This window comes from Phyllobates terribilis, unplaced genomic scaffold, assembly GCF_046119375.1.
Source record: "Phyllobates terribilis strain yellow unplaced genomic scaffold, ASM4611937v1 Scaffold_2__4_contigs__length_985480577, whole genome shotgun sequence".
Classification (NCBI taxonomy): Eukaryota; Metazoa; Chordata; class Amphibia; order Anura; family Dendrobatidae; genus Phyllobates; species Phyllobates terribilis.
In genome coordinates, this window is record NW_027362762.1 from 818,375,328 (window position 1) to 818,387,427 (window position 12,100).

General features: G+C 42.0%; 1 protein-coding gene across 3 annotated transcripts in view; it reads right to left on the reverse strand.

Annotated features, from left to right (window-relative positions):
• The window catches only part of SARM1 (sterile alpha and TIR motif containing 1), a 33,597-nt gene that overhangs the window by 3,861 nt on the left and 17,636 nt on the right, over positions 1-12,100 (reverse strand). For all 3 annotated transcript variants that reach the window (XM_073667661.1, XM_073667662.1, XM_073667663.1), the window contains exons 6-9: positions 11,047-11,282; positions 6,827-6,929; positions 4,805-4,994; positions 2,526-2,647 (exon numbers count right to left, since the gene is read on the reverse strand). In XM_073667661.1, coding sequence (XP_073523762.1) covers positions 2,526-2,647; positions 4,805-4,994; positions 6,827-6,929; positions 11,047-11,282 — 651 coding nt within the window. The remainder of the gene's footprint in view (positions 1-2,525; positions 2,648-4,804; positions 4,995-6,826; positions 6,930-11,046; positions 11,283-12,100) is intronic.

A 12,100-nucleotide genomic window follows, 5' to 3' on the forward strand; every position in this document is an offset into this window, starting at 1 on the left:
TCTGACCTCTAACTGCAAACAAAGGTTTCTGTACCAAATATTAAGTTCTGTTATTTTTGTATCAGTATTAGTATCAAATATTTATTTCATTCAATAAAATGCTAATTAATTATGTAAAAGTCATACAATGTGATTTTATGGTTTTTATTTTTAGATTCTGTCTCTCACAGGTGAAGTGTACCTACGATAAAAATTACAGACCTCTTCATTCTTTGAAAACTTGCAAAATCAGAAGTATCAAATACTTATTTTCCTCACTGTATGTGTAGCTTGTGAGAAACACAAGAGGTCATTTTTTCCTTAAATAACAATGATCTGGCTTAAATGTATCTGCTAGACACTAAAATAAGCACAAAAGGAATCAATTATGTTGATAAACCAGAGACTGATAAAGTGGAAAAATTTCATCAGTATGCATGACTCCATGGGAATCTGTTACAGTTGTGCTCAAAAGTTTACATACCCCGGCAGAATTTTTCCTATTCCTTTCTTGGCCTTGTTTCAAAGAATATGAATGATAACAAATAAACTTTTTCTCCACTCATGGTTATTGGTTGGGTGAAGCCATTTATTGTCAAACTACTGTGTTTTCTCTTTTTAAATCTTAATGACAACCAAAAACATCCAAATGACCCTGATCAAAAGTTCACCTACCCCAGTTCTTAATACTGTGTGTTGCCCCCTCTAACATCAATGACAACTTGAAGTCTTTTGTGGTAGTTGTGGATGAGGTTCTTTATTTTCTCAGATGGTAAAGCTGCCCATTCTTCTTGGCAAAAAGCCTCCAGTTCCTGTAAATTCCTGTGCTGTCTAGCATGAACTGCGCGCTTGAGATCTCCCCAGAGTGGCTCAATGATATGGAGGTCAGGAGACTGAGATGGCCACTCCAGAACCTTCACCCAACCAATAACCATGAGTGGAGAAAAGGGTTTTTTTCTTATCATTCATATTCTCTGAAACAAGGCCAAGAAAGGAAAAATTCTGCTGGGGTATGTAAACTTTTGAGCACAACTGTATATGTGTCCCTATAAGACCTTTTTCTCCCCTACACTACTGACAAGGGAGAGACATTAAGAGGACCTGTCACTTGCGATAAATATGCAATTACTTTATGTGGTCTAAGTGCCACTGTTCTCCTCAATCCGGTATTGTTTTTCTTTTGCTCCTGTTCCTCTCCGTTCCTGAGACATGGCCCCTTATTCCATGCATATAAAACTAGTCCTGTTATCCAAGGGAGTGTGGTCCTAAAGACACAGAATTTAGTGTCACGCCTTGGTGGCTAAATAGATTCGTTTTATATGTAGGGAATATCTCAGGAGCGGAGGGGCGTAGGAATAAAAGAGAAACAATGCCAGATTTAGAAGGACGGTATCACTTAGACCAGATAAAACAATTACATAATTGTAGTAGATTTAGGATAACTGCAGCATTTATACCAGGAAACAAATGACATATTTATGGCAAATGACATAAGCAAGAAATACTTAGAAGTCTCATATGGTACTGATATACAACGTAATGGGGAAACAGAGTAGATAATATGGTACCATAGAAATCACTTTTCACCCATAAAGGAAAATTGTCTAGAAATGCTCAGAAGCAATTGCTGTGTCTTCCATTAGAGCACAGAAGATGTAAAACAAAGGTTAAAGGGGTCTTCCAGTTTTGGAAAACCCGACTCCCCCAGCTGCAATTTGTTTTGAAAAACTAACTGTGCTTACGCCCCCTCCACGGATCCAGGCTGAGTCTTTGCCACTGCTCCAGGTGTCTGTTATTGTCGGCAGCAATGACTGTCACCTCGTCAGCACTGCAGATAATAACAGGCACCGAGAGCAGCAGCGGAGACTCAGCGCTGGACCCAGCGAAGGTGAGTAAAGATTTTCATTTGTTTTCAAGCAAAATGCAGTCAGTAGAGAGAGGTTTTCTGAGATAAGAAAACTGCTTCACACTAAGTGCACACAGCATCTCTTAGACACTGACGCAGTCTCAACGTTTTCTCCGGTTGTTTTATTGGAGCAGCTCTGCCGGTGTCTTTTACTTTATACTGTCAAATATAGAGATCGGGAGGGTTTGAGCAGATCACTTCTTTTAACTGCTGAACCCTTCTTTCTGAGCCCTGAAGCCTTTACAAGAAATGACATAGGAGGAACATGTGCACAGCAATGTCGTTTTGAGATTGCTGAGCATTATGTTCATTTCATGGAGCGCTTTTTCAGCACTTTTGGAGAGGAATTCCGGGCGGAATCCTCCTGAAAAGACATTGTGTGCACATAGCCTTGGACCAAGCGGACACAAAGTTCTTGAAGAGTTTTTTGGAGCAGAAACTGAGTGAAAGGTCTACAAAATCCTCCTCAAAAACTTTGAGTTTCCTCTAAATTTCCTCTCAGGAAACTCAGCAGAATGACTGTGTGTTCACATAGTCTTAAGGCAGATTTTTATGCTTGTGCGTCCAGCATTATCTGGAGTCATTATGAATTATTTTCTACTTTTGATAATACTCTGGAAAGATTAATAGTAACACTTACTTGATGCCATTGAACTTTAACACGGCTCTCATATCCTCAGGGAGGCTAATTGGATTCGGCCATTCGAAGTGATCCGTGACCGGCACAATGTTCTTCCCACAGTTGAGTGCTGTGACGATCTCCTAAAACACACGTTTGGGTCAAGGCAAGATGGCGCCAATCCTGGTCCTAAGGACTTTTTCTTCGGTTAGGTGCACACAGCATCTTTGTACCTAGCCTACAGACTTTGTCGGGAGTTTGTCATGATGTATAATGTAAACTCATTATAGGCGACCATTCAGCAGACAGAGGATGAAATTGTGTTTTTTTTACCTCTGTCTGACAGATCTGCGTCTACGAAGTGTGTTTAACCATAAAGGAAAACGCATCGGATTGTGCATTCTTATAGAGGGGGCCACTGCGGTATACATGATGGACGTATGCCTCGGCATCTATCCTGACAGTGCCTCCTGAGCGTATGAGGCTGATGAGTGTATGATGGACTGAGCCTTATATGTACATAACTTACTTCAGACATAACTTTGATCTCTTATTTTCTGCCACACTTGGTACAACACGTCTACAATACACCCTCGTGGGACCATCCTGGACTGCATTTACGTCATTAGAAGAGTGCAGTGAACCAGAGCTGCCACACAGAGCTTTCGCTCCCAGACACGGAGACTGGACATCCTCTCAATCAGCAACTCAGCAATATTAAGATTTATTCTGCAAATACCCAATATAATATTCTAATCAGTAAGTAACACAGCCGGAGTATATTACCAATGTCACCATGTGCAGCGTACCTCCAGTGAAGTGTAAAAGCTTCCTCTTGGAGCTGAGGGCCTTCCAGTTGTCTATTCTGCAGATCACGCTCCTTCCTAATTCACTAATAGGAAGTTATTACTGTCTGCCATGGTACAGATACAGCGCGGCTGCAGTCAGGTCTGTCTAAAAGGCTTCTAGCTCACATTACACTCCCCGCTGCTCCCCTCGCTCAGCACTGATGCTGCTGTGATCCCCGGCAATATCTTGCTACAGACATTTGTTGCTCCATACCTAGGTAAACTCCTCTTCACTCCATTGGCCTATGCTTAGCGCATACATGCCAAACTCTGACCCGTGTGCCAAATCTGGCCCGCAGGGTGGTTTCATTTGGCCCGTGACACCAGAACTACAACCTCTATGTGGGGCCATTATTCTGTATGGAGGACTATGTGGGGCCATTATTCTGTATGGAGTGCTATGTGGGGCCATTATTCTGTATGGAGGACTATGTGGGGCCCATTGTTCTGTATGGAGGACTATGTGGGCCTATTATTCCGTATGGAGGACTATATGGGGCCATTATTCTGAATGGAGGACTATGTGGTGCCCATTACTCTGTATTTGTTTGGAGGACTATGTGAGGCCCATTATTCTGTCTGGCGGACTATGTGGGGCCCATTATACTGTATGGAGGACTATGTGGGGCCCATTATTCTGTATGGAGGACTATATGGGGCCCATTATTCTGTCTGGCGGACTATGTGGGGCCCATTATTCCGTGTGGAGGACTATGTGAGGCCCACTATTCTGTATGGAGGACTACGCGAGGCCCATTATTCTGTCTGGAGGACTATGTGGGGCCCATTATACTGTATGGAGGACTATGTGGTGCCCATAATACTGTATGGAGGACTGTGTGGGGCCCATTAATCTGTATGGAAAACTATGTGGTGTCCATAACACTGTATGGAGGTCTATATAGTGGCCATTATTCTGTATGGAAGACTATGTGGTGCCCATAATACTGTATGGAGGACTATGTGGTGCCCATTATTCTGTATGGAGGACTATGTGGTGCCCCTAATACTGTATGGAGGACTTTGTGGGGCCCATTATACTGTATACTGGTTGGCCCACAACTTTGTCCAAGTATTTAATTTTGGCCCTCTGTGTGTTTGAGTTTAACATCCCTGGCTTAGCATGTACATGCTTGGTGCATCCATAAGGCTTCATTCACCCAACAGGGGCCGAAAGAATGTAGTAGACTACAATATTCTATAAAAAGAGGTGTACAATAAAACACTGTGCAATAAAAGTTACTTTAAAATGTGACCCTACGTGGAAGGAATTTCTCATTGTAAAGGCATACGGTTAGCAGTATATGCAGTCTTACAACTGACTGGTTCTTCTGAGGGATGTAACAACTTTAGAAGCAAACAGTTGGCGGTATACTCAGCTTTTTTCGGATGTTCATGTTAGGAGATGTTTCCAGCATATGTGCCCAACAGAGGCTGAAGCATAGGACTTACTTTGTGGACCCAGTCCTTGCATTCAATGTCTCCCATGCATTTATCCAAACATCCGGCAGAGAGGACAAGGACAAAGTTTCTAGCGCTGATAACACTTTGTATCAATTTGTCCTCAAATTTTCCTGCTTCCAGCTTCTCCACATCAATAAAGGCACTGAAGCCATGGAGGTACAAATGCACTTTGAGGAGGCTGTAAGGATGAAAAGACAAAGGAAAGACAATTAGTAATAGACGCATTACAGTTCTTTACAGACCACAGGCAGATATCGTCCTAAGGCCACAGCCCCACTATCAGTATTCGGTCAGTATTTTTTCTCAGGCGTGGGTGATAAATGCAGAATTGGCGACTTGTTTCTATTCTACCTTTTCTCTGATTGTTCCTCACCTGGTTTTGGCTCCCACTCCTGAGAAACAATACTGACCGAATACTGATCAAATACTGATAGTGGGGCCGTGGCCTAAGAGGAGGAATTGCTGGAAATACTATTGACAATATTGTATATCTACAGCTAAGAGTAGAAGAATTCATAGAAGCCCATCAGTCTTTCGTGTAGCGTTCATCTACCTAGTTAAGGGCTTGTTGAATTTTTTCTATGTTTTTTCCACATGAAAAAAACGCTCCAATTTACAGTACCAACAAAGTGAATGAGATTTCTGAAATCTCACGCACATGCTGCTTATTCCTTGCAGATTTGAACCTTCAAAGCATTTTTTCATATTTGAAGCATGTTAATTCTTTCATCGTTTTTGCAATGATTTTCACCCCTTTAAATGAATGGGGTTTTGATGCATTTTTACTTTAATTTGAATGGGTGAAAAACTCTGCAAAAATCCTGAAAGCATTTACATGCTGCAAATTTGAAAAAAAAAAAACACTTTGAAGAGTCAAATCTTCATGATAAAATAATCAGCATGTGCACGAGATTTCGGAAATCTCATTCTCTTTACTGCTACTGTAAAAACTGCCTTTTTTTTTTCCTCGGCAAAAATGCAATGTATGAACAAGCTTTAAAGTGGTTTTGCAATTCTTTGTTTAGTAACAGTCAATGTTTACTGTATGTGCGGAGTAGCAGTGGTATCTATCCCCACTGATCTAGTAATGGCAGCCCGACACAAAAGGCCATCAATTTTAAAGAACTGAAGCTTCACTCATTAAAGCTTTCACACCAGAATTCTGGAGTAAAAGATTTGAAAAGTTGAAAAAATTTGGAACAACTCGGAGTTTCACCTAAATTTTGCAAATTTTGGCATCTTCACAGGAGAATGGTGGGGGCAAGATGCCATAGCTTGTCTAATTATTATTATTAATTATTATTATTATTATTAATATTTATTTATATAGCGCCATCGATTCCATGGTGCTGTACAAGAGAAGGGGTTACATACAAAATACAGTACATGATGAGCTGTGACGTTCCCTTCTCCAGAAATCTCACTCCAGTACCTGCACGGAGGGGCACACCACTCGCTAGATACTCCAGATTCATAAAGAGGCATGCACCTCTCCATGAATCCGGAGCATCTGATTCCAGCAAGCCCTTCATCAAGATTGGCGTGAAAAACAGCAGTCTTGGTGAATGGGGCCCCTTGAATCTATACATTTAACTACAACTATAACACCTGACTGCGACATCTACTTTCAATGCTAATGCAAAGGTTAAACATTTTGCAGTAAGGCTAGGTTCACACGTTGGGGTTTCTGTCAGAATTCCAGGAAAAACTGTATTTCGACGGGAACCCCTAGAGAGCCATTCACTCACATATAGCCAAATGAGTCACTGTGGACAATCTCTGACCCCCGTCCTGGCAGTATTCATCTTTTTCAGACATGCACAAAAGTGTGGCTGACCATGTTTTTGTGCATGTCTGAATACTGACAGGTTGGAGTTCAGAAAGTGTCCACAGTCGGGGTTCCCATAAGAATATATTTTCTCGGGGATTCTGATGGAAACCCCAAAGTAGTGCTTGGGGGAGAGCACTGTATAAGTGTGCACATGGCCTAAAAAGTAATATATGACATACCTGGCCAGCTGAGATCCTGTACTCCTCCGATAACTGATGAAAACATCTGGGCCATCGTAGCTAGATTTGCCCACACTACATGGCAGCGGCGAGTGCAGCATTTCTGAGATACACAAGAAAGATAAGTCTTTTTATTAAGCAGAATCTCTGCACCAGAATTTATAGGGATTGCTGAAGACATACACGTGTCCAACTTTAGTTAAACTGTCATTTGAGGGGCGTTTTCACAGTAAGCCTTCATGTGTGTGTAGTGTGTGTATATCAGGAGTCGGACTATTATATGACTTATATTGTGCATTTGTTGCAGCTGCCCCCTATTTAAATCTGTATGTTTTCCCTGATAAAAATGAATGGAGACTAGCTGCTTTGATGTCAGCCATACACTGCACACACAGTAAAGAGGAGTCTCCTCCACTATCTCTCTGTTGCATACAGTCAACTGCAGAAGTAATGGAGGTATTACACACCAGCACTGGGCAGTGTAGATGTGAATCCAGCTCTGGCGTGAGATAGAAAGCTTACTATAAAGAAGTAGCACTTTGCTTGTGCCTTTCACCCTCTCTCTCCTTCTAGCTGCTCCTCCTCTCTCCATAGATTTACAACAATAGAAACTGTATCTGTATCAGTGATCTGGTAATCTGTCTTCACTGGATATGGATTTTAGCAGTAAACACAGAGAGAGTACAAGAGACAGAGGAGGGAGGATGGTAGAGTGTCGGGTAAGTGGGAAAAAATGATTTTTTCCTTTATTAAGATATATTACAAAGTCTCTCATCTTCTCTTAATTGATTTATGACAAATAAATTAACACAGGGGTCACTCTTTCTTAAATTGTACTAACATACACAATCTGTCATGATACCAATTCAATGCAATCTCGCTCCATTCAGTATAAAAAACATCCAGTAATTCAGTAACAAAACAAACATGAAAAAAATGTCTACCAGAACCTTTGACTGATGCCATCTTTGACTGATGCCATCCCCATTCACCTGAAGGCTATCATGAAAAAAATGTACATTAGCGTCTTTCGCCAAATATCCCAGGTTTTGCGGGGTTTAGACATTTGTGAGATCTGGCCATAAATACTGGGCAATATAGCACAGCATGCTGCACTGTAATGCCCACTAAGTTGATGGACAATATGACCAAACCAACACCCCTCATTATGGCCAGTTGGGTCCGTCTGGTGGACGCATGCTGGGCTATTCTGCCAAGCAGATTAATGGACATACAGTGCCTACAAGTAGTATTCAACCCCCTGCAGATTTAGCTGGTTGACACATGCGGAATTAACTTGGCATTGTGACATTTGTACTGTAGATCAGCCTGGAAGTGGGAAATGCACTGCAGCAATTTTTTTTTTTTTTTTAAAACGTTAAAAGTTAATTCAGAGTGTCATTTATTATTCAACCCCTCAAACCACAAGAATTCTGTTTGGTCCCCCTAAAGTATTAAGAAGTAGTTCAGGCACCAAGAATAATGAGCTTCACATATGTGGATTAAAGATCTCTTTTGCCAGCCTTTTCTGACTATTTAAGACCCTCCCCAAACTTGTGAACAGCACTCAGACATGGTCAACATGGGAAAGACAAAGGAGCATTCCAAGGCCATCAGAGACAAGATCGTGGAGGGTCACAAGGCTGGCAAGGGGTACAAAACCCTTTCCAAGGAGTTGGGTCTACCTGTCTCCACTGTTGGGAGCATCATCCGTAAGTGGAAGGCTTATGGAACTACTGTTAGCCTTCCACGGCCAGGACAGCCTTTGAAAGTGTCCTCCCGTGCCGAGGCCAGGCTTGTCCGAAGAGTCAAGGCTAGCCCAAGGACAACAAGGAAGGAGCTCCGGGAAGATCTCATGGCAGTGGGGACATTGGTTTCAGTCAATACCATAAGTAACGTACTCCACCGCAAAGGTCTCCGTTCCAGACGAGCCTGTATGGTACCTTTACTTTCAAAGCGTCATGTCAAGGCTCGTCTACAGTTTGCTCATGATCACTTGGAGGACTCTGAGACAGACTGGTTCAAGGTTCTATGGTCTGATGAGACCAAGATCGAGATCTTTGGTGCCAACCACACACGTGACGTTTGGAGACTGGATGGCACTGCATTCGACCCCAAGAATACCATCCCTACAGTCAAGCATGGTGGTGGCAGCATCATGCTGTGGGGCTGTTTCTCTGCCAAGGGGCCTGGCCATCTGGTCCGCATCCATGGGAAGATGGATAGCACGGCCTACCTGGAGATTTTGGCCAAGAACCTCTGCTCCTCCATCAAGGATCTTAAGATGGGTCGTAATTTCATCTTCCAACAAGACAACGACCCAAAGCACACAGCCAAGAAAACCAAGGCCTGGTTTAAGAGGGAAAAAGTCAAGGTGTTGGAGTGGCCTAGTCAGTCTCCTGACCTTAACCCAATTGAAAACTTGTGGAAGGAGCTCAAGAATAAAGTCCACATGAGACACCCAAAGAACCTAGATAACTTGGAGAAGATCTGCATGGAGGAGTGGGCCAAGATAACTCCACAGACCTGTGCCGGCCTGATCAGGTCTTATAAAAGACGATTATTAGCTGTAATTGCAAACAAGGGTTATTCCACAAAATATTAAACATAGGGGTTGTATAATAATTGACCCACACTTTTATGTTTAAAATTTAATAAAATTCAACTGAGCAACATAACTTTTTGGCTTGTAAGATTTATGCTTCTGTTCATAAAACCTACTCTCGTTTGCAGTTTGAAGGCTCTAACTTATTTGCATCTTATCAAACCAGCTAAATCTGCAGGGGGTTGAATACTACTTGTAGGCACTGTATAATCTGCACCAAAAAGGACAGCAAAAAAGGCCAAAAAAATGCAAAAACACAGCAAAACCTACTTTTTTGTAACTATCTTCTTTACTGCCAAGAAAGCCGATTTTGCCTGCAGAAAAAAACACTGCAAAAACACAACGTGGGAACATAGCCTAATATTAGCAGACAGCCCCTTTAACTACAGCACAAATGATAATGTGGGTCTTCTATATATACAAACTACAAAAATAGACAGACTTGGATAACAATGCTGATTATGTGTCTACAAAGGTAAGAAATGTAGTAAGTGGCTGGATCCTGCTGAAGCACAATGTCATGAATAATTACCTATCTGTACAAGAGGAGATATCTCCCGAGATCGCTGTCTTCAGGTAATCGGATGTGATGCTGCCCGGCAGACCATAATGGCTACATCGTGTACAATAACCAGACAAGCAGAAGAGCTTGAATGTAGGCGATACATGCTGACAACGCTTATACCGACCAATATACACTGGAATACACATGAGCAAAACCTGACCGAAACGTTCTGCTCCGAAAATCAGATTTTTTTAAATTATTTGCATGAAGTTCATAAGTTTTTATTGGCAGCGTTCATTAAAGGCTAGACCACTGATATGAGGCCCAACATGTGCAGAAGTTCTGCTCTCTAAGCTAATAAATCCATTTCAGAAGCTCCTTCTCTTGCTTTTCACGGGATAAGTGGTGATGAAGATGGTGCTTATACCACTCATACCGGGTGGTAAGGGGCTTGCTTGGCTAAGCCATATAAGAAAGGGGACAAGAGCAACAAGGGCTGGGGCAGAGGGTACACTCCAGCTGGACGTTTCATTTTCGGGTTGCTTTATGACAATCATTTTGATGTTTACTCGCCGGTTATATACGCTAATAATTTGGCTGATACAAGTGAACAAACATTATATTAATATTCTATTTGGGCAGTATGGTGGCTCAGTGGTTAGCAGGGTGGCTCAGTGGTTAGCGCTGAAGCCTTGCAGCTCTGGGGTCCTGGGTTTAAATCCCACCAAGGACAACATCTGCAAGGAGTTTGTATGTTCTCCCCGTATTTGTGTGGGTTTCCTCCAGGTTCTCCGGTTTCCTCCCACATTCCACAGACATACTGATAGGGAATGTAGATTGTGAGACCCAATGGGGACAGTGATATTGTCTGTAAAGCTCTGTGGAATTAATGGCGCTATATAAGTGAGTAAAATAAATAAATATTTCTCTTTACACCTGACCCATTTAGCATGTAAATATCAAGACACTCCTATATAATTTAGGATGGCTGGGGATCACAATCTCTATGCTAAAGTTATAAAAAAAAAACAGTTGATGTGCAATAAATAATAATAAAGATGATATAAATGAATATAATAGTATAAACATGGCAGCTGGTGAAGAACGCACCTCTGGCTGCTGTGAGAATACGGACACGGTGGAAGCCGGTTGTGACGTGACAATCCTCCTCGAGCTGCTGCTCCGTCACGTGATGGAGGAAATTGCGATCGATGCCACAAGTGACCAGATTGTACGTATACTGCCTGAAGCGGGGCTCCACGCTGCCCAGCCAGTCCGCCAGGTTACTGCGGTCACACGTTGAGTAGTTGGCATATGTTTTTAGCTCTACCAGCTCCCTCATAAATCTATAAAAAAAAAAGTAAGAAACAGGATCTCAGTGTTTCATACATAACAGTCTCAAAAGTACAAGTCTTATGTTCTGAAAAATTCTAATTATTGGTATTACATGTTCAGCCAAAGGTTCATTCAGCCGGTGTTGGCGAGATAAGATTGCCTTAGCCAGTGTTCAAGAGTTTTTTACTCGAAACGCGTATGGCATTTTTTATACACACCACCCCATAATATATGCTTTGTCGTCTGAGATGTCCATTTTCTGTCTTTTCTACAAGTTTTTAAAAGGATTTGCCAATAAAGATTGTTGAATTTAAATCAATTGCCTGGTGTGTTGAGCTGGATCCATCTTCACTTCCTCATTGACATAAGATTGCGCACCAAGAATTTCAGCATGCCCGATCCTTTGGTATCAAAGTATATAGGCTGCAAGCTGAGCTTGTATGTGTATGGGATCGAGTAAAAAAAGCTGTTACATAGTTAGTTTGGTTGAAAAAAGACATGTATCTATCTTTGACCAAATCTTGTACTTGTTACAAGGGTCCATTGACAAGAAGTTAATCGCAAAGAGGACCCCAGCTATCAGCTATGGTCTCTGGGAAAATGTGGCAACAAATGGTCAGTTCCTCTTGCAGCTCCACCAGAGCAAAACTAGGTATTACACAGAGCCCAATCAAAATTACTACATGTACGACAAGAGCAGCATGATATAAGGGCATAGACCCTAATTCCAGTAATGTGTCACTTACTGGGCTGCATGCTGCAGTTTTGATAAAATTACAGAGTCCTCTGAATGCTGAGCCCTGTATAACTCCACCACACCACTGATTGG